A 24,341-nucleotide genomic window follows, 5' to 3' on the forward strand; every position below is an offset into this window, starting at 1 on the left:
CTTGTGGATGTCCTGTAGACCTCTACCATGAAATTGGTGCCAGCAGTCGTTCACAATATGAGTAATCATCTGGGCCATGGGAGAAGCCCCCATTTATGTAGTAGGTAGTCACATCTACCCTGGTTTAGTTCTAATCCTGTTGATTGATGACCAGATCTTCCTAGGAAGAGCAAAACTAGGCTGCAGAGCAAAGAGACCTTCTACCAGGAAGCTGTTTGTTGGGAGATTGTTGGACCAGTATCCTCTCCACATGTCTGGTGTTGATGACAGGGCAGCTAAAGAGAGTTCATCCATGAACCAGAAAGGCTTTCTAGATTTTAGGCAAAGACTAGGTGGATTTATGAGTCTGGTGCAGGGGCAAGAGTGGATTGCTCATTGCTTTATTAAATTCTTTAATCAAGGCTTGTTTTCTCTGTATGTTTGGTGGAGCAATGTTACATAGAACAGGCAGCCAGGAGAGAGGGGGTGCTTCTCACTGTCCCACTAATTGTACGCATGGCAGAGTTTAGCTGGGTGTCTATAATGTTAGTGTGTGTGCACTTCTTTCCCAGACAGGGGCACAATATTCTGCTACAGAGAATGCAAGGGCTTGTGCAGACGACCTTAGGACTTTGAAATGTTATCGTTTCTCGTTTTAATTTTTTGGTCAGATGGTAAACAAAGAGTTGTACCAGGAAGTTTCAGCATGTTTGAGGGATGTACACAGGAAGAGGCCTGAACTGTGGGAAAACCAGACTTGGATGTTACACCACAACAATACGCCGGCTCACACATCACTCCTCATCCACAGTTATATGGCAAAACACCAGACATTCATTGTGCTCCATCCACCCTATTCTCTGGACTTAGCCTCAGCAGACCTTTTCCTGTTTCCCAAACTTAAAACTACATAAAAGGACATCGTTTCCAAACCATAGGAGATTCAGGAAAATGCAATAAGAGAACTTCCTGGAACACACTTTCTGTGAACCATCACAGAAAGTGTGTTCCAGGAAGCATTCCAACAATGAAAGAAATGTTGGGAATGGTGTATTGCAAGCAGAGGGGGACTACTTTGAAGGAGACAGTACTTAAAATGTAAAATGGGCAATCAAGTCTTTATAGCAAAAGTTCGGTCTTTTTTTGAACATACCGTATTACAAAGGAAACAATTAAGATCAAATGCTTGCAGTTATTATTATTATTATTATTATTCAGGCCTCCAAGGAGTCAAAAGACTCATCGAGGGAAGTCCTTCCTAAGACATAAAGTCTGTCAAGACTCATCGAGGGGAGGTCCCCCCCTGAGAAACACAAAGTTTATTATACCACTCTTTAAAGTCACTGACCGTTCTCGCTCCCACCACTCCATCAGGCAATGCATTCCACGGCTCAACCACTCTCCACACAAAGAAACCACTCCTTACCCTCTTGCTCACAGTTTCCTTTTGTAACTTCCAGGGATGGCCTCTTGTCATCACTCCTTCCCGCTGATCAACCAAGCGAAAGAACTCCCCAGTGTCAACCCTGTAACCACCTCTCAACAGTTTAAAAGTCTCAATCATATCACCTCTCCTTCTTCTAGCCACCAAACTCTGCAGTCCACATTCTCTCAGCCGATCCTCATAACTATCCTTGTACAGTCCTGAAACCATCTTTGTCATCCGTCTTTGTATCCTTTCCACAGTTAATTTATCCCCTTCAAATCCTGGGGACCAAATCTGAGAACAATAGTCCAAGTGTGGTCTGATCAGAGACTTATACAACGGAATGATAACCCTCTTATCTCTGCAAGTCAGTGTCCTTCTCATAATAGCAGCAATCCTCTGTGTTACCTTCACCACCTTTGCAATATGTCCCCTAAACTTCAGGTTTCTATCAATCATCAACCCCAGATCTCTTGTCTCCCCTACTTCCTCCAGTATAACTCCTCCCATAGAGTATGCAGCATCCCATCGATGTTTCCCAAACCTCAAGACCTTACATTTTGCTGCATTAAACTGACACCCCCATTCATTTGCCCATCTATCTAGCTTATTTAAATCCTCTTGCAGGGCTACCACATCTGCGCTATTACTAATAATCCTTCCCAGCTTCGCATCATCCGCAAACAACTGAATATCCCCCTGCAATCCACTGGCTATGTCATTGATATAAAGGTTAAATAATATAGGTCCTAGTACTGAGCCCTGTGGGACCCCACTTGTAACCCTCTGCCTCCTGGAAACTGCTCCACCATACACAACTCTCTGATACCTATCAGACAGCCAATCCTGAATCCAGTTGACCAATCTGACATCCAGACCCATGTGCTGCAACTTAAATATCAGCTTATCATGTGGCACCCTGTCAAATGCCTTCGCCAAGTCTAAGAAAATTGCAGTATATGCCTTTCCCTCATCTAATGCTCTTGTAACTTTATTATAAAAGGCTAGCATATTGCTAAAACAAGAGCGTACTTTCACAAATCCATGTTGATTCTCACAGATAACATTACCCTCATCTGCCCAATGCTGTACACGGTCCCTCACTACTTTCTCCAAGATCTTAACAACTACTGATGACACACAGACTGGCCTATAATTAGACACTTCCAGTCTGTTACCACCCTTATGCAATGGCACTATCTTACCTTCCTTCCATTCCCTGGGCACCTTTGCCAAAGCCAGACTTTCATTGTAAAGCCACGTTAAAGGTATTGTCAATTCGCTAGCACATTCTCTCAAAACTCGTGGCGAAATACCATCCAGTCCCACAGCTTTACTGACATCCAGAGTACTCAGTATCTGAAACACACTCTCCTCCTGTACCTCCAGACCTCGTACCACTCCTATCCCTCTAGCATTAAAACCGACTCCTCTAGGATGAAATACTCCAATAAAGTGTTCATTGAACAATTCCACTATGTCCTCTGCATCAGTCACTCTATTCCCATTTTTATCCCACAATATCATTCTTCCACAGTCATTTCTCCTCCTACTGGCCACATAGCTAAAAAATTCCCTAGGATTTTCTTTGGATCTTAGGACCAATCTCCTCTCATATTCCAGTTTCGCTTTCCTTACCACACGAGTCACTCTTCTGGCCTGTGTCTTATATTCTTCACCCATCCTCTCTTCACCTGTCTCCTTATATCTCTTCCATAGCCTCTTTTTCGCATGCAGTTCCTGTTTAATGTTGTTTGTCATCCACTTTACTCCAAATTGCACCCTCTTCTTCACTCGTGGTATACAACTTACCATTGCTGATAACAAATATTCTTTCACAATTTCCCACACACTGGTGATATCCCGGCCGTCCAATTCCTCCCTCCATGAAACTTCCCGAAGTTGACGTCTAAGACTATTATAATCACCTGCCTTATAATTCCACATAAGTTCCCGTCTCTTTGATACTCCTGCATGTCTATTCATTTTCCATGTCAACACCATGTGGTCACTCTCTCCAACTGGTGGGAGAGACGTCAACTCAGTTATTATCAACTCTTCTGATGCTATAACCAAATCCAAAATTTTTGAACCTCTTGTTCCCTCTGTTACATGTTGCCTAAGACATTTGTCCCTGAAGAATTCTAGAAATTCCATTCCCCTATTATTACATGCATCTTCCTCTCTCCAATTTATACTACTGAAGTTAAAATCTCCCATAACAATCATTCTTCTTGCACTTGCCAAACTTAGCTGTCTAAACATCTCCTGGTCCCCATCCTCTGTGCTCCTGGGTCTGTAGCAACACCCCCACTAAATATCCTGTCTTGCCTACCTCTACCTCACACCATACGCTCTCAAAATCATTTGTCTCCCTTCCTTCCAAATTCTCCACTCTTAGAGGACATAGGTCATCACTTATCATAAGCAGCACCCCACCACCACGCTTTCCCCTCCTATCCTGACGAAAAATGCTATACCCAGCGACTTCTATTCCTGTTTTTATATCCCCTTCTGTCAACCACGTCTCAGTGATCGCAATAATTTTTGGCCAGGCTGATGCTATCTGCGCCACCAATTCCTCTCCCTTATTCCGGATACTCCTGGCATTAGTATACAGCATATAAATGCCATTGTTTCTATACCCAGCCTTAACCCTTCTAGACTCCACTGGGCTCAGTGTTACCTGACATTGTCTCCCTTCTCCCAAGTATCCATTCCCACAAGAGGCCACCCCTGCTATCATCCTCCCTGGGACACACTGACTCGTTCAGAACAGCAATCTCTCCAGATGCCTACGTCCTTCCTCATTCAAATGTAAACGGTCTCTCGCATACAACTCCTCTCTTTCCTCAAACGCACTCCAAGCATCCACATATACCAGTCCTCTCTTGTCACACATTCTCGCTATTATGCCATTCAATATCACCGCTCTTCTGCTCAGCTCATCATTATCATACCTAGGCAACACGCACACTATTTTTCCTCTCTCTGTCTTCTTCCGTACAGTCTCAAGAAAAAATCTCATATCTCTCGCTGCCCGACTTACATTACCACTCAAGCCATTCGTTCCTACCATCACAATCATCTCATCCACCCTTTCACCTCTCTTAATTGCCATAGCCACTCTTTCTATTGTTCCTCCTGGCAAACACTCCTCACGCATCCTATCTTGAACACCACGGATCATTGAGTCGCCATACATTATACCTCTTACCATTCCCTCGCTCCTATTGTTTCCATTCTCTCCTCGTCTTTCATTCCCATACCTCTCTCTTCTACTGTTTTCATTCTCTCCTCTTCTAGCACTCCCATACATCTCTCTCATTCCCTCTCTCCTACTGTTTCCATTTTCTCCACTTCTAGCACTTCCATATCCCTCTCTCATTCTGTCTCTCCTACTACTGTTTCCATCCGGTCGTCTTCTAGCATTCCCATAGCTCTCTCTCATTCCATCTCTCCTACCGTTTCCATTCTCTCCTCTTCTAGCACTTCCATATCTCTCTCTCATTCCGTCTCTCCTACTGTTTCCATCCTCTCGTCTGCTAGCATTCCCATACCTCTCTCTCATTCCCTCTCTTCTACTGTTTCCATTCTCTCCTCTTCTAGCACCCCCATACCTCTCACTCATACTCCTTAAATTCTCTCTCTCTCCTACTCTGATTCGCCTTGCATTTATCTCTTCCATTCTCCTAATCTTATCTTTCATACTTCTGCTCTCATTCACTAGACATTCCACCTCCTCTTTCAACTCATCTATCTCCCTCTGCAGGTCAGTCACTCTTAATCTAAATTCACTCACCCATACAAAACCATCTCCTAAACTTCCACAGTCACTCACACCTTCCACACTATCAACTATTATTTTCTCATTCGCTCCTATAATACTACTTGTCTTCCTATCTAATGTACTTATTTCCTCCAACTGCCTGCATTTTGCGCACATACGCTCTCCACTCTCTTTAAGTTCATTCTTATAAACAATTCATTTCTAGTTCATTTTTATAAACAACATATTTTAATTACAAAAAGTAAACATTTATTTTATGCAATCCCATCTACAAAAGGCTAGAAACATAGTGCACCACTGATGAATACTTTGTAAGATGGAAAACCATAAACATGCTTTTTTTTTTTTTTTCAGATGTGTTTCACAAAATGCATACCAATCAATTAGATTCATTAAGTTCCATTTTGCCATAACATGTTATTAGATTCTAAATGGAAGAATTTTGCTGAAATTAAGTATTTGGAATTTTTCTTAGAAAACTGTGGCAATCTCCATTTTTGTTTCAAACATACCACTCATGGAAATGAATAAACCATGTGCAGTGGGGTTTTTAGATTCCACATGTATCCCAAATCTCTAATAACATCCTAAAGAATATGTCCATATGACTCTAGGTTTCAATTGAAACATTTTTATCAGTAAAACTGATATCAATAATTTCACAATAGTTGAATGAAATTTTAAACTTCCTCAAACCTCTTCATAACAAACACTCCAGAATCCTGATATCACTTTGGTCATTCGTCTTTGGATTCCCCCTCACATCTAGTCTTTCCACATCACAATAAAAACTAGGTGACCAAATTTGAGCACAATAGTTCATATGTGGTCTGACCAATGCCTTATACAGAGGCGCCATCGCCACCTCCTTATCCCTACATAAACTGATATCAATAATTTCACAATAGTTGAATGAAATTTTAAACTTCCTCAAACCTCTTCATAACAAACACTCCAGAATCCTGATATCACTTTGGTCATTCGTCTTTGGATTCCCCCCCACATCTAGTCTTTCCACATCACAATAAAAACTAGGTGACCAAATTTGAGCACAATAGTTCATATGTGGTCTGACCAATGCCTTATACAGAGGCGCCATCGCCACCTCCTTATCCCTACACGTCATCATCATCATCATCATCAAATTCCTGCCATGTACCCTCAAGGGGTGTACAGGATATGACAGTACTACATGAAAAAATTACATCATTACTAACTTCCTATCTATAATTTTCCTCCAAATCAGTCTGTTACTTGTCAAGACTCCAACATTATCAGATCTTATATTTCTATCGTCTAAGGCACTTTGTACCGTATCAATCCACCTATATCTTGGTCTTCCTCTGGGTCGTTTTCCTGCCAACCTGGCAGAGAACACTTGTTTTGCTAATCTTTCCTCTCCCATTCTATTTAAGTGACCATACCATCTGAGATTAGCTCTGCTAACGCATTCCTGGATGCTGACAATGTCAAGTTCTTTCCTAATATCCTCATTTTTAATATGATATTGCCATTGATGCCATCTGTTCACACCTCTAATCTTTCTCAGGACTCTCATATCTGCGGTCTCTAGTCTTTGGTCAAGTGTTTTACTTCTGACCCAGCTCTCAGATCCATAAGTTAAAATTGGTTTGAACACAGTCTTGTATACAGCTAATTTAGTGTTCCGACTAATTTCTTTCTTATTCCATATGAATTTATTCAATTGACTTCCCACGACACCAGCTTTGCTGATTCTGTTGTCTATTTCTATATTTAGTTTACCATCTTCAGTAAAAATTGTGCCTAAGTAGCTGAAATGTTTTACTTGTTCCACAGGTGCTCCATTCACAACACAGTTGACATTTTCAATGATTCTGCCTATTTTCATTGTCTTTGTCTTTTTATTGCTGACCTTCATACCATATCTATTACAACAGCTATTCAATTTAGTCAGAGAATCTTGCAGACTTGTAGCGGATTTATTTAGAAGTATAACATCATCCGCATAAAGCAAAGAGCTGACATTAACGTCTCCAATTTTGATATCAGGTTTAATACCACATTCCTTCATAATGTGATCCATATAGATAATGAATAACAGAGGGGATAATGTACATCCTTGTCTCACACCAGATTTAACATTAAACCACCTTCCTGTACTTCCTTCAATTCTAACTGCTGAATCACAACTCAAATAAAGACTAAGTATTGCTTGATATAATGCCCCATTGACACCATATAACTGCAGCGTATTGAATAGCTTCTCTCTTGGCACCTTGTCATATGCCTTTTCCAAATCGACAAAACTTAAATACAGATCTTTGTTATATTCCCATGCTTTCTCGACTATTTGTCGTAAAGTGAAGATCTGATCCTGACAGCCTCTATTTGGCCTGAATCCAGCTTGTTCTTCACCAAGCTTTTCTTCCACAATTCTTCTCAACCGTTTCTCAAGTATACTTGCATAGATCTTGCCAGGAACACTCAGTAAGGAAATACCTCTGTAATTCTCACATTCAGTTTTATTTCCCTTTTTATATATGGGTACTATGAGAGCTCTACTCCAATCATCGGGAATTCGTCCCTCTGTCCAGGCTTTCTGAACTATGCAGTGCAGCCACTGTAAGACTCTTATACCACCATACTTCAGCATTTCTGGTCGAATATCATCTACTCCTGCTGCCTTTCCACATTTCAAGCCTTTGATGGCTTTTTCTACTTCAAGTATGGATATGTATTCCTGACTGCATGCCTGGTCAGTGTTTTTTATCACTGTGCTGTCATCACTGCTTGTTTCATTTAGCAGTTTTTCAAAGTAATTACTCCATACTTCAAGGATATCTTTTTCTCCTGTTTTCATTTCACCTTTATCATCTCTAATTCCTTTTACAGCACTCTTTCCTCCATTCCTAAGCTTCTTCAACAACCTCCAGAATATTTTGCCACCTTCTTGATATTTATTTTCTATATTCTTGCCAAAGTCCTCCCATGACTTTTGTTTAGCTAGTTTTACACACTGTTTAGCTTTCTTACATTTGTCTCTGTATTCTGTAAGAGTAAAAGCTGACTTATTTGCCAGGAACTTTTGATATGCTTTCTTCTTTTCCTTCACTGCCTCTTTAACTTCCTGTGTCCACCAGGGAGTTCTGATTTTTTTATCCTTGCACACAACCTCACCACATGCCTCTCTGGCAGAATCAATCAATGTTTCCTTCAGAGTTTGCCACTGAATCTCCAAGGTTTGATTCCTGTTCTCAAACTCTTTCATTTTCTTTTCAATAATATTTCTGTATTTTAGTCTACAGTTCACATCTGAGAGCTGCTCAACTTTTATTCGCTTTAAAACTTTCTTACATGTTATTCTTTTCAATATGAAATTCAATTTTATCCTGCTCAAGACTAAATAGTGATCACTTCCAATTTCAAATCCTCTGTACACTCTGGTGTCCTGCACCAGGGAGAAAACATCACTATCAACAATAACATAGTCAATGAGACTTTTCTTATTCCTAGCCTCTTCTCTCCATGTGAATTTGTGCACATTTTTATGTTGGAACATGGTGTTAGTAATAACCAGTCCATGTCCCGAGCAGAAATCCAACAGATATTTGCCATTATTATTAGCTTTGCTCTTTTCTCCAAATTTTCCCAAAATATTTTTGTATGTCTCACAATCATTTCCTACTCTACTATTTAGATCCCCAACAAGGACCAACTTTTCCTTTTTCATTGTGTCAGTTGCTTTTTCTAAAGCCTCAAAAAATTCCTCCACTTCTACCTTAGTAGAACCTTCTGTGGGACCATAGGCACAAATAAGTCTCATTGTCCAGTTCCCAATTCTCATATTTGCCCACATTACTCTACTTGAGACTGACTGCCATTCAAGAAGATTAGCCTCGTATTTTGTGTTGAATACTATGGCTACTCCTTCTTTTCCTTGATTGTCATTGCCTGAATATAACATTTTGTATTTATTGCTCAGAAAGATCTCACCAGTTTTGGTCTTTTTTGTTTCAGTCACCCCTATTATGTCGATCTGGTACTTATCTAATTCCTCAGCTAGCTCCATTTCTTTGCCATTCAGGCTTCTTAATCCCTACACGTTAATGTACTTTTTTTTTATAGTAGCAATATGATGTGCCATCTTTGCAACACTTATGATGTGCCCCAAGAATTCCAGTCTGTTCTATATAACAAAAAAAGATATATCCTTTATTTTCATTTTGTTTGCACCATTTCTGTTTCTTATTTAATTTTTTTTATTATTTTAATATGTATTTGTAAAATGCCATTTTAAAATATGTATTTGTAAAATTTGTCAATAGGTTTCTTCTTTCTCAACCCTTGTCTACACCTCATACACAGCACTGATGTGTGCTATAGGTTCTTGCACCTCTTGTGTGTGTGGGATAAAAAAAAAGGAGTATCCCTCCCACAATTACTGAAATGTATATTTTTTTCCAAAGTTGAATAATAAAAATAAAAAAAATGTTTTGTTTAAAGTATACTAACTTACCATGTGCAGTAACAAGATCAGCTTCTCTAGTTATCACTCGTTGACCATAATGATTACGAGAAGTGCTAAGTCCTGAATTCAGGTACAGAGTATATCCATTTTTTACATACCCTATTTAAAAAAAGCAGTCCATTCTTTACTTGACTAAAATTGGAATATTCTAATTTTTATTGTTTTCAATTGGTTATACTATAAATTAAAGATGCCAAGAAAGTTTATTCTTGGTTTAATCCTTTATCCAATTTTTTATTCTACTTTTCTGATCTAATTTTTATTAATGCTTAGGTTAGTAAAGTTTACATGTGAAGACATCAATAATGATTACTTCTGTTTGTTAATACAGTATATAAGATAAACTGTGAATAATAGAAATGAACATAAGGAATGGAGGATGATTATTTGTTATGACATAATTTAATCACCTCACTTTTCTGCTTTTTGCATGGCAGTCCTAATCACATATTAAGACAAAAACTATGAATTTATAAATCTCTTAATATTTTACTGGATTCAAAACCAACATTCTTGAAATCTGAAAGAAGTACAACTAATGAATGACAACTAACAGGTACAATGTACACGGTATACTCCACTGGCCCACCTTGGAGTATACCATATACATTGTACCTGTAATTTGCCCTATATAGGTGAAACAGGATGCACAATTTCTATCAGAAAAAAAGAACATAAAACGGCAAATTAAATTCAATAACTATGGAAATCTGGTCTTCTGATCATGGACTGGATACTCTACATAGAATTGATTGGAAAGCACCTGTCATTTATATCACACCAAAACATGGTATAAACATAAATTTAAAGAGGCCTGTGAAATTCTTGTCAACCACCCTAATCTTAACAATAATGATGGTCTAAAAATCCCAAGAATATGGAAGGCACATATTCTACCCATATAATCTTTCCATCTATAGTTAATTATACATAGGACTGTACGTAATCCAGGATCTTAGCTCTAATATAACAACTCTTGTGTTAAATTAAGACACCACTTTTTTTATAATAAAACTATCTATATGAAATTATCCTCTGATGATATTATAAACAGAATATAGCTTCGATATAGTTATTTTATTTTATTTTTACAGTAAGGTCAGTAGAATAACCATTGATCAAGTCATTGTGTCTTTGGCATACTGTTTGAAATATATAATAATATAGCTTGTCTCTGTAAATATATGTGTATACTCCAAATGATGACCTTAATATGAAGGATTGAAATGTTTGGAAATTAAAGTAATTATTTGTAACACAGTTGTAGTCTCCATAATTTGTCTGAAATGAATGCTGATCACTGCGTAACACTAAAAGAAAAAAAAAATGCGTTAAGATTTCTGCAACATGAGAAGATGATACAGAATGTGGAAACTGTAGCATCCTATAGAAAAAGACAAAGATTATACACAGCATTAAATTCAAACCTGAATCTGTTTTCAGGGAATCTACTGAAGCACTAATCAATCCATTAACTTTGAACAAAAGTGACTTTAAAATTTTGTCTTACCGTGACTTGAGAGAGTGTTACCAAGTGGTGGTAATATGGAAAACAGTTTTACTACATATTCATTAGGAGGAAATGTGGGGAGTTTGTGGAAGTGTGAAGGGAGTTTGATGGAAAAAAGGACTTATATATTTGAATGCATTTGGAGTTAGATGTCCTCAGAAAGATTTAGCGAGAAGCTAGTTTTTATGGGGATGCAGGCAAGTATGTGTGTACACATTGTTGAAGAGAGTGAGTGGGAGAAGCCATACCTATGATAAATGTAGCTCTTCAGGTTCTGAAACTAACTGAAATAGTCAACACAAGGTGTGAGCTTTGGGGGAAGGGATATAAAATGAATAGTTTATGCCAGAAGCCAGAATAATGGGAGATTTTGGCACTGGTTAGTTGAACTTGTCTCCAAAAGCTACAGGCATTAATGGAACTTGATTGATGGAGGATAATACAGTCACAGAGATAGATATTTTCAGGCTTTAAAGGAGAAAGAAGAACAGGATGGGGGGGGGGCGATTTTGCTAATAACAGCAGAACAGAGATGAAGAAAACAATGCATGTGAGGCTATCTAGTTTGAGAGAAAGAGCAGACCTACTAGTTTCACCATTTAAGCTAATGGTTTCACCTTGGTTGGGATGAATATACAAATATATATATATATTGATTGATGTATTGATTCATATTTAATGCTTGTATATTTGTATGTTCATCCCAACCCAGATGAAGCCACTAACTTAAGTGGCGAACCCATAAACCCAGTGTTAGTTATTTTTATTGCATTAGTTTTTTTGGTCAAAAAAAAAAACAACATAAATATATGGTTGGTTGCTGCTATGTCAGGGGTACAAGGGAAAATGTAGATGGCATACATCAGCATATTAGCAAAATGAGTGCAGGGCAAGTAATTATTATGGGGACTTCAGCTAGGAGGATGGAAATAGAATTTATACAGCTGCTAAGGGATAATTACTGAGATGGCAAGTAATGGATGGGGCACAAGATTCGAGAGTGTTGATAATATCTGAGAACTTAGCAATAAACAAAGCAGGCATCATGCATTCTTGAACCGAGGCACTGCTAGGCATACAGAATTTTCAGGTAAGAAGGGGAATATGTGGAATTGAACAGCAGGTGACTACGACAAACTGAGGTGTCACCTTTGAGCAATGTCATGGCATAAGAATCTGGAGGGAAAGATGTTGGCAGTGCATGTGATGCATGGAAGATAGTCAAGGAGTATTTGAAGAAAGTGGTTCAGACTGTAAACTCTTTCTTTCTATATTCAGAATCAGAATATAGAAAGAAAGAGTTTTCTGTTTAATATTTGCAAATATCAGCAAACCTTTATTGAAGTTCATCCCTAGAAAACATATCTTCCTTATGTTCACTACTTCATGTTTTTCTTCTCTCTCCATTAGTTCTTATACCAATGTCATAAGCCTTCAAGCATGACAACATAATGCTGCAAAATCAAAATGCCAGTCATGTAAACAACAGTTCTAGTACAAAATGGCTCAGAAGTTACTGTGTTGCTTGATTTTAGTGACAATATACAATGTGATTAATAAACCCTGTAATTATATTTGAACAAATTGGATAATTTTACAGCAGTTTTGAACAGAATGACAATTTGGGACTAATCTAACTGTACTGAATAGTAAAAAAAAAGTGTGTGTATGTGTATGTATGTGTGTATATGATTATGCTGTACTATAACATTATCATAGTATAGCATATTATAGCATAGCAATCAGAATATCATCCAGCTAGAATGCTGACTATTTCCATAAGGGTTAAAAAATTTAGTGGTCAGAACAACTTGAACAGAAGTGAAGATTGGTAACTACGGTATCAGGAATCAATAAAAAAATAGGCAGAGCTGGAAGAGGAATCATAGATATATCTGGTGCACAAGAGAGGGTTAGCTTAAGGGTTAAAGCTAGAAAACTGGGAGGACCCTATGCCCATAACCTTTTAAGAAATGAACTTCACAGAATGAACTTCAATTTTGAACCTAATGTTCTATCCTCACTTTCTTATGGTGTGTCCTATTAATAGTTATCTACCTAGATACTGAACTAACAAAGATGGGCTGGAAATCTGAGATTTAGCAGACCAAATTGTATTATTATATATTGGTGTAAACCAGACAATGACTTAGCTTGTTGAACTGCTGAGTATTGCAAGTAAAGTTTTATTTATTTATTTTTTTGTCTCAGTAAAACCAGTTATATCAATGCAGCATCTTCTGACTCTTCTGCCAGTTCTACTTCTTTTTCTATTGAGATACGCCTCACCGCATTTCTCACATGATTGGCAACTACTTAAGGTAATCACTTCAAGGTCACTTTCACCAATTGAAGGGTGATTTGACACCTCATTTATAATAACATCCTCTGATGAGATGATCAAATAATTCAAGACTCAAATCCTTGTGTGCCATCTGTTACATACAGACTGAGATAGGTGTACATCAAAAACTCATTTTCTTTACTTCTGGTTGCTATCTCATCATCCCATAATTAAAATAATCACCCATGATGATCACCCTTTTCCCTTTTCTTCTACATTTCCTGGTCACTATCCTCCACATTACCAGGTCTAGAGAAACATCCAATGAAGTATTTCATTCTATTCACCTCTATCCCACACCATACTGCCTCAAAACCACTACCACTATTTCCTCCTTGCAATCTCCATCTTGTATGAACATAACTCTTTTTTTTAATCATCAATAACACTCCACCAAACTTTTTATTCTTTCTATCCTCACAAAATACATCATACCCTTCCATCTCTATTCATGTCAGGATGTCATCCTTATCCAACCATGTCGGGGTTAATATCAATGGAACTATTTCATTTCCTATGTTTCTGATACTTCTAGCATTCATATACAAACATAACAACTCATTCCTGGAGCTATAACAAGTTTCACTGCTACCACTTATTAGATCTGACTTCTCCATACTTTCTTTGAGTCATTTCTTTTTCTTGTTACTCATCCCAGAACCTTCTTCAAATCCAACTGCTTTCTTTACATCCCAGGGGATCACCTTCCTCATGATGTGTTCCTCTGTCCACCCTGATTCTTCCTGTTTGTCTTGCACACTTGTTCTCTCATTCTCTACACTCGTTCTACTGCTCTTTCATATTGCTTATTACTTGTTCAGATTCATTCTCTGCACCCATTACTCTCTCTTCCAGCAGCAGTCTCTTCAAATGACTTACACCAAAACAATTCAAATGCAGTCCATCACTCTTATACAGTTTAATTCTTCCTTCAAACTTACTCCACACATTAACAAACTGCACTCCTTTCTCTTTACACATTTCTGCTAGCATATCATTCATAATTCTTGCTCTTTGCCTCATATCATCACTGTCATACCTGGGCAATACACAGACTACCTTTCCTATCATGCTATTATCTTTTATCCTTCTCAACAGCTTCCTGATATCCAATCTTACATTCTCCTTGTTCCCAGTCAAGTCATTTGTCCCTAGTACCACTACCAACTGCTTTGCTCACTTACTCCACATATCCAATGCCTCAATCACTCTATTCATTTTACCTTCCAAAAATCAAATCTTGTGCATCTTCTCATTTACTGCACCTCTAATAATCAAATCACCATACGTCACTTGTGGATTTTTCATTACCTTTTTCATACCAATATCATTTGTTTTTGTCTTCATTCTTCTATACATATCTCCAATTCTCTTCATTTCACTCTGCTTCTACCTCATCTCTTGCCCTTAGCTTTCAAATCTTGCATCCTTTTTTTCACTATCAACCTTGCTATTTTATCACCAGTCATGAACACTTGTTAGCCATCAACTCTGCTCGCCACCTTATCATTAATTGCACTCTGTTTTTCAAGGTTATTCATCATCATCATTATCAGCCAATGTCAATCCGCTACTGGATGAAGGCCTTTCCAAGATTACTCCAAACTGTCTGCCCATGGCTCTCCTTTCCCATGTCGCTCCTGCAAATATGATGATATCATCAATCCACTGTGATTTAGGTTGGTGTTCTTGGTCATTTTTCCTCTCGTGGAATCCAATCCAGTACTTCTTTTGTCCATTGTTGATCTTGTCTTCGAGCAATATAACCAGCCCATTGCCACTTCAGATGTTTCACTCTTCCCTATGATATCAGAGACTTTGGTTTGATTTCTTATCCATGTATTCCTTGTGATCCAATCTCGTGATACCAAGCATATTTCTTTCCATACTAAATTGTGTTGTTCTTAATTTTTGAATTTTCTTTGCATTCAGTGTCCATGTTTCACAATCATATGTCAGTACAGGAAGAATACATTAGTTAAAAACTTTTCTCTTCATAATGGTAGTTGGCTTTTGAATATTGAATGTAATTTTCCAAATGCTTTCCACCCAAGCATCATGCGCCTTTTAATTTCATCCATGATATTTTGTTCTATTGATATCCGTTGTCTTAAGTGTATGTAATTATCTACTTGCTTAATTTCCTCATTATTGATTTTTATTATTTCTTGTTGGACATAGCTATTGAACATAACTTGGGTCTTCTTTAGGTTTATCTTTAGGCCAGCTGTTTTGCTAGCAATTTGGAGTTCATGGATACGAGTCTGTAATTCATGCGCAGTTGAAGTAAAGATAACTATGTCATCTACAAAGTGTAAATGGCTTAAATATCTTCCATCTATCTTCAAACCTTTTTTCCCTTCACAATCAAGAAGTTTGAATATTTTTTCTAGGCATGCTATGAATAATTGGAGATATTGTGTCAACCTGTCTTATACCTCTCTGTATTTCCACAGTAGAGAATGTTTCAAATGAAATGAATTGCTGCTATGGCATTGGTGTATGCTGATTTGATGGTCCTGATGTATGGCTCCTCCACTTGTTGGTTTCGTAATGCTTTAAGTATTGCACAAATTTTAAGTGAATCAAAGGCTTTCTCATAGTCAATAAAACCAAGGCATAGTGGTAATTGATATTCATTACACCATTCAATAATCTGCTGTACAACTTGAATATGGTCCATTGTACTAAAGCCCTTTCAAAAGCCTGCCTGTTCTTTTGGTTGTGCTAGGTCTAGAGTCGCACAAAGCCTATGAACTAAGACTTTTGTAAACACTTTGTAAACCACTGATAGATCAGTAGTTCGTCAAGTCTTCTATCTCATTCTACCCTAATTCTGATACTTTTTTATGTATCAGAATTAGGGTAGCCTTCTTCCATGTTGTTGGTTACATCATTTTTCTTCAGGCATAAAGTAAATAGTTTTGCTAAGAGTTTGTAGATTATTTCTCCACCTGTTTTTAGAAGTTCAGCTATAAAGTGTTTATAACAGAGCAGTCTTGAAAGATGTTTTTCTTATTGCTGAGGTTAAAGTCAATTTCACTAGTTTTTCCATTTGGACTTTTCCATGTCCACTTTATGTTTTTTTCTTGAAAAAGAAATTCATGATATACAGGTTTTCTTTTTCTGCAAATTCTATTAACCTTGCTCTTCTGTCATTTCTCATGCCATATCCAAAATTTCCCATTGAGCTTTCATCTGAATGTTGCATACCAATTCTAGCATTAAAGTCTCCTATTACAATTCCGAAATGATGATTTTCTTTCAAGGTCATTATTGCCCATTATATCATTAATTATGCTGTGGATATTTATGTAGAGAGGCTGAATGAGAGAAAATAATTTCTCTTATTCAGCCTCTCTACATAAATATCCATGACATCTTCCCACTCATACATACTATATTCACAGCACCATACCATATTTTTGAGAAAACCATGCCATTTACTTTGTCTTCCGTGCAGACTTACCTAAGCACTGCAATGTTGTATTAGTGTGCTAACTAAAACAATGAATTTATAATATCACCTAAGAATTTTATCTAAACACTGTGTTCCACACTCAAATATCTCACAGTAATACTATATCTATAATTTATACAATATCAGCACACATTTAAATATAAAATTTACTTATAAAATTGAAACAGATTAGAAATGACAATTAACATAAAAAAAAGAAAGAAAGAAAGAAAGAAAGAAAAGCTGCTTCTTGTTAGAGACATGATCCATATAGGCAAAGAATTTTGTAAATATAGAAATGTTATAGAAAGTTTAGAGAAAAAAGGAAAACAAATAATAATAAACAGCTGTTGAATATCTGCTCAAGACAAATTTTTCATTACTAATATGATGCTGCAGTATTAAAGTATGCCAAAATGTATGTAGAATGAAGACACAAGCAAAATCATAACATTTTATTTTGTTATTGCTAATGTTGACATCTTCTGACTGGTAAAGGATGTAATGGCAAAGTTGTCAGCAAAAATAAAAAACATTAAGAACTATATGGTGGACAATTTAAAAAAAGGATTTTAAAATGGAGCCAGCCTGGTTATTGTATACACTCTCCAGCCAAAAGGCTGTGGATTCGAATCCCTCCGTAGGCATGGATGTTTGTGATTGTCTGTGAAAATACTAGGGGTGGTGGTCGGCAGTAGATGGCATTGGAGTAGATGATGAAGGTAGTTGCAGTTGGTGACGTGGTGGAGATGGAAACTTGTAGAGTAGATGCCCTCCCTCGATGAGTCTTTGGACTCCCTGGAGGTGTTACATAGTAATAATAATAGTAATAAAATGTAAAGATACCATTAAAATGAAATATATATTGATCTTTAATTGACCATGATTTATAAACATCTAATATCTATAAGTTTCGCCGACGGGCTGTCCGGCTTCTTCAGGGCTTATAACAGTAAGAGGGGGGGGGGAAACCCAAAGTACAGAGAAAATGGAGTAACACTATCATATAAATTAAACATTAAAACAGAATGAGTAACATTACATGCATGGGGCGTGTTGTGTTAGTCACTGTTATGAGAGCACATTCTGCAGTTTTGAGCAAAATTAAATTCTAGCAGACAGTGATCTTATTAAGGTTTTCCATATGTCAGCTATTATCATTCCCTGGTTTCTAATAAGATTTTCTCCAGAACGGAGGACTACAACAGCTTCCTTGATATTTTTTCTACAATGGAAATCTTCTTCTAGATAAGGCATGGACAGGCCTGGAGCAAGGCAGGAGCGGAATGGGCGAATGCCGCAGGCAGAAAAGTAAAAGGGCAGAAAACTTTATGTTACAATTATACTGGAGGCAGAAAAAAAAAATTAAATTGGATATATCATATTAAAAAAATATTAAATTTATATATATATTTATAAAGATAATTATATTTTATTCTAATTATATAGCTAATTAGAAAGCTCCAAATAATATTTTTATTTTGATAATCCTGGGACAGAGACATTTAGATCCAATTTCTTTGAGAAAATTTGATTCTCTTATAAATAGAATATTTTTATTTAAGAAATAAAATTAATTGGAAATGGGAAAAAAATTCGATTTGCATTTAGATGATAATCAGGCTCTTGAGAAACATCCAATAGCTTTGACTTCAAATACAAATACCTCAACACTAAATTTCAAGCTTTTTGACGATCCAGCTTTATGGCCAAACTTGTCCAATTCAATAATTGATATATTAGTAAAAAGAGGTCCTCCTGCTGAATCAAAAGAGATTTTTTTTCCACGCGATGAACATAATAGAAGTTTTCATGTATCGCATTATAATAGGATTTTGAGTAACGGAGAAACCATTAAAAGATCTTGGTTAATTTACTCAAGTTCAAAAAATGTAGTATTTTGTTGCTGCTGCAAATTATTTTCTAATATTTGAACTAAACTTAATTTCGGAAGGAAATAACGATTGGAAACATATGTCCCAAGTTCTTCAGCACCACGAAAAATCTCAAGCACGTTTTAATAATTTTGAAAAATGGATTAATTTGGAATAGCGTTTAAAAAATGAAGCTACAATTGATCAACATCAGCTAAAATTACTCAAAAAAGAAACAAGAACACTGGATGCATGTTTTAAAACGCATAATATCGGTTACTAAATTTCTTGCAAAAGAAAACATTGTGTTCAAAGGAAGTTCAGATACTCTATATACAAATAATAATGGAAAATTTTTGAAACTGATTGAATTATTCACCGAATTTGACAGAGTATTACAAAAACATGTAGAATGCATAAAAAAAATGAAATTCACGTTCATTATTTAGAGAAATGTATACAAAATGAAATCATTAATATACTGAGTAATGAAATTAAAAAAAATTATCTAGAATAATGAATGCTAAGTATTTTTCAATAATTGTTGATTGCAGCACTAATATTTTGCGGCAGGAGCAAATGTCCTTAATTATTATTATTATTCACATCACGTATACAAACTATACATATTATACTATTCAACTTGTATAATTATGACAATATTTCGCAATACAATTCAATGTACAGTACAATGTTACAAAATAAAATTCAAGTATTACTATCATATTCTGTTGGTACTAACACTTATTATGGCTATTATTTTATTATGGTTAATAAAAAGTTTTCTCATATATATGCAAGTAGAATATAATATATTTTGAATGGTTTCAAAGTTATGATAAGTAATTGGTTTATAATAATGTAAGTTAGTTAATGCAAATATGTGTAACCAAGGGTCATAGCCATACTGATTAGTAGAAAAGTAATTAGCTTAAAACAGAAATTGTAAGATATATTTCTATAAAAGAAAAAATAAAGAACCCAAGATATACAAATAGAGGAAAGATTTCTAGATTTTATTAAAATTAATAATACAACAGGAAGTGGTATGGCTGAAGTAATTTTAAAATTATTAGAAGAAAAAAACTTAAATATTCACAGAAGATGGCAGCTTAATTAGGCAACAAGGCATTAAAACAAAATTGGAAGCTAGTTCATTAGCAAAAAAAAAATAATTCTTTCAAGTTTATATTTGCAACATTTGTTTGGTATGACATTCTAAGTGAAGTAAATGCATCTAGCAAACAATTGCAAAATATCTCTTGCAATATTATGGAAGCCTTGAAACCATTAGATGTGATGAAAAAATTTTGACGTCATACAGAAGCGAAAATAATTTTCTGAAAGTTAAGCACCAAGCCCATAAATTTGCTCTAAATATTGGGTTAAATGCTAATTTCCTAACTAATGACAGCACACAAACTCGACATGTAAAAACTCAATTTAATTATGTATGTCCTGACGAATCAATTACTAATTTTGAGCGACATTTTCAAATAAATTTTTTTAATGTAATTCTTGATTCAGCAACAACATCAATTACTGAGAGATTTGAACAGCTAAATAAATATTAATAAATTTTTGGGTTTCTCTTTAACATTGGTAACTTAAAATTTGATAATGATAAAAAAAGCGTGTTTCGACTTAGAAATTGTTCTGTCTGTTGGTGATCAAAAAGATATTTCAGCAATAGATTTATTACATGAATTAAAAATATTGTCTCAGAGGATATCAAATAATCATTCTCCCAAAGAAGTATTAATGTGTACACATCACTACGAATTCTTTTAACAATCCCAACCACAGTTGCAAGTGCAGAGTGCAGTTTTTCTAAATTAAGACTTATTAAAAATTATTTGAGGTCCACAATGTCCCAAGAGAGATTAGATGGCTCAGCCACTTTATCTATTGAAAGTGACATAGCCGAGACAATAGATCTAGAAGAAGTAGTCAAGTCTTTTTACGAAATTAAGGCTAGAAAGGTTTCTTTTTTTTTTTAAATAATTAAAATTATGTCTTAATTTAGATATTTTCATATTTGTTTTATCATATTTAATGTGATTTATGTAATATTTATAAATTGTGTTAAAATTATGTACTCATTATATAATAAACACAAAAATATTTTTATTTATTATTATTATTATTTATTTATTCACTATATATACATACATACATATATATATTCAAAAAGCTTTAATGACTGTTACCGAGAGATAAAAAGATGACATGGTATATTTAAAAAGATATCACTAGTTAACAAGTTTCGTTGAATAGATCAACATCTTCAGGTATCACAATCAAAGAAATATATAAAGAATTACAGAGACTTAAAATTGTAATAACAGAACAAGTACAAAAAAGACAGTAGCGTGTTTGAAAACAAACTGCGAGCTTGAGTTCCAAACAAACGTATGGTAGCAGTCATTAAAGCTTTTTGAATAATATTCCAACTGAGTAAAAACGAATTCTGAAAATATCTACTTTCCTGATGACGAGGAATTAAATTCACTGGTCAAAGAATATCAGAAGAATCTCAGAGCGATTGGATTATACATCAACAGACTTGTATTTCTCAAAAGGTGTAAGTGCAATTCTATTATTCCACGCTTCCTTAATTTTAAAGAATCGATAAAAACTGCTAGAGCTGAAAGGATTTAGAGGAGAGCAAAACTGAATCTTTTATCGGAACGCATTTGTGATATCAAACGTTGTCTTTCCGCTTATTTCTCTAGGAAGAACTATCACGAAACACGTTTTTTTCTCATTCTCTAGACAGTTCATCTTGGAACAATTTGAAAGAAATTAGCACTCTTAAAGCTTCTAAAATACAGAATTTAAATAAAATCAACCTCATTAGAAAATACGATTTTCTTAAATATATACAGGATAGCAAAACTTCTCATTTTGACTCTACCTATTTAAAAAAAGTTGTTATCAATAAGTCTTCCCATGAATTATCTTTGGCAGAAGAAAGCATACTTGCTATAGGTCTCAACTTTGTCACTGCTCCTACATCCATTCCTAAAGAACATCTCTTAACAAAGGCAGAAAAGGCAGCTTCTTTATTACCTAACAAAGAAGCTAACCTCCTCCATATGGAAGCCATTTTCACTAAAAATAAAGCTAGACCTCCACCAGGCAACATTTCTTACTCTGAAAGAGCAGCTATTAAGTCCTTAAAAGATAATAATAACATCGTTATTCTTCCGGCTGACAAAGGGAATGCGACTGTCATCTTAGACAAGTCTGATTACCATAATAAAATCTTGGAACTTTTAAACAGTGATACTTACTCAGAAATTAATAGTGAACCTATGATTGAACTACACAATAGAACTAATGATTTATTAAAAACCACCTTGGAGTTACAAAGAACCATTCATCTTTCTGTTAGGTCGCTTGATCCCTCGACTGTATGGTCTCCCCAAGATTCACAAAACAAACTGCCCACTCAGACCTATAGTTGAGGGCATACACTCTCCTACCTAGAACCTCTCCAAATATCTCGCAAGTTTTCTAAGAAATCTTTCTGGAATTTCCTCTTCACATATTAAAAACTCTGCAGATTTTGTTTCTAAAATCAAGGATATCAAACTTAAAAAAAAAAACAGATTTAATGGCCAGTTTCGATATTGTTTCTCTCTTTACAAATGTACCTGCTCAAGAAGTCCTCAATCTTCTCAAGAACGAATTATCAAAAAAACTCTTTGCTCTACTCTCCCATTGCATAAAGTCTGGATACTCCAAATATGACAATAAGATCTACTTACAAAACTCAGGTCTGGCCATGGCCAGCCCGCTCTCTCCGATTCTTGCAGATACATTTCTCAACGATTTTGAAGAAAAAGCTATTAACTCCTTCCACCTTAAAACAAAATTCTGGTATCGCTATATTGATGATATTTTCCTCATCTGGGAAGATGGTGTCAACAACCTCAATTTATTTTTAGACCACCTAAACAAGTGTCATGAAAAAATCTTTTTTACCTTAGAACTAGAATCCGATGACTGCCTCCCCTTTCTAGACTTGAAACTTACCAGATGTGCTGAGAGTATTAAAATCTCAATTTTTAGAAAGCCTACTCATACGGATAGATACCTTCATGCTTCATCTCATCACTATCCCCCACAAAAATTTGGTATTATTTCCACCTTAGCTCACCGAGCCAAATCTTTACTTACAGAAGAAACAGAAATTGAAAATGAACTCCTTTTTCTTAAAAAAACTTTTATTAATAATGGGTTCTCTCCTAAAAAAATTGACAAATTTCTTTCCCCCAGTCACTCAACTACTTCTGAAGATCCCTCTTCCCCCAGAGCCTTCATCTCTTTGCCTTACATCAGCTCTCTTTCACTAAAAACTAGCTAAAATTCTCAAGGAATTTAACTTCAGAACTTGCTTCACTACACTCCCAAAACTTCGATCCATACTTAGTAAACCTAAAGAGAAACATCTTTCAACTCAGTTTCCTGGAGTGTACAAGATTTTATGTGATTGTGGAAAGCCATACTATGGCCAGACTGCTAAATCCATCCTTCTACGTTTGGAAGAACACCGTAGCGATATCTCCTATAACAGGATTAGAGCCAGCACTCTCTCTAGCGACGTTCTCTTTTCAGTTAACTCAGACAAAGGCCACCAACATACTGTGAACTGGACTCAAACTTCTAATATCCATGTGTGCTATGATGAGCTCGAAAGAAAGATTGTCGAATCCAGAGAAATTTCTCTAGATTCTTCTTATATCAACAACAGCCTAAGTTTCAATCTCTCTGATGCACATGTTGCCTCTGTTCAGTATTGGTGCACTCGCGACAGCGTGTAGTATATGTTTGTTTAGAACTCAAGCTCACATTTTGTTTTCAAACACACTACTGTCTTTTGTACTTGTTCTGTTATTACAATTTTAAGTCTCTGTAATTCTTTATACATTTCTTTGATTGTGATACCTGAAGATGTTGGTCTATTTAATGAAACTTGTTAACTGGTAGTATCTTTTTATCTCTCGGTAACAGTCATGAAAGCTTTCTGAATAATATTCCGAGTAAAAATGAATTTTGAAAAAAAAAAAAAAAAAAAAAAATATATATATATATATATACAATTTTGACCGAAGGGCAGAAAAAAAAAATCTTGCCCACACTCAAAAATTTGCTTGGGCCAGCGCTGGGCATGGAGCTGCTATCCCAATCAATGGTATAGTTAGTAATTGAGAAATGATGGGCTAGACCTGAGTTGTCTGTTCTGTTGTTATTAACATCTCCTATATGTTCTTTTTTTTTCAGATTTCGAGGCTTCTCAACGTTTGTTCTGTATAGTTTAGACCACAAGCACATGGGATGTTGTAGAAGAAACCGGACAGCCACGTCGATGAAACTTGTTGGTATTAGATGTTTATAAATCATGGTCAATTAAAGATCAATATATATTTCATTTTAATTATA

General features: G+C 35.8%; 1 protein-coding gene across 1 annotated transcript in view; it reads right to left on the bottom strand.

Moving 5' to 3' along the window:
* The window catches only part of Tace (ADAM 17-like protease Tace), a 238,743-nt gene that overhangs the window by 116,505 nt on the left and 97,897 nt on the right, over positions 1–24,341 (bottom strand). Inside the window, exon 8 of the mRNA XM_090406973.1 lies at positions 9,694–9,804. Coding sequence (XP_090263099.1) covers positions 9,694–9,804 — 111 coding nt within the window. The remainder of the gene's footprint in view (positions 1–9,693; positions 9,805–24,341) is intronic.

The sequence above is a fragment of the Typopeltis vanoorti genome, chromosome 17, assembly GCF_054136105.1.
Source record: "Typopeltis vanoorti isolate ZY-2024b chromosome 17, IOZ_Tvanoo_1.0, whole genome shotgun sequence".
Lineage (NCBI taxonomy): Eukaryota > Metazoa > Arthropoda > Arachnida > Uropygi > Thelyphonidae > Typopeltis > Typopeltis vanoorti.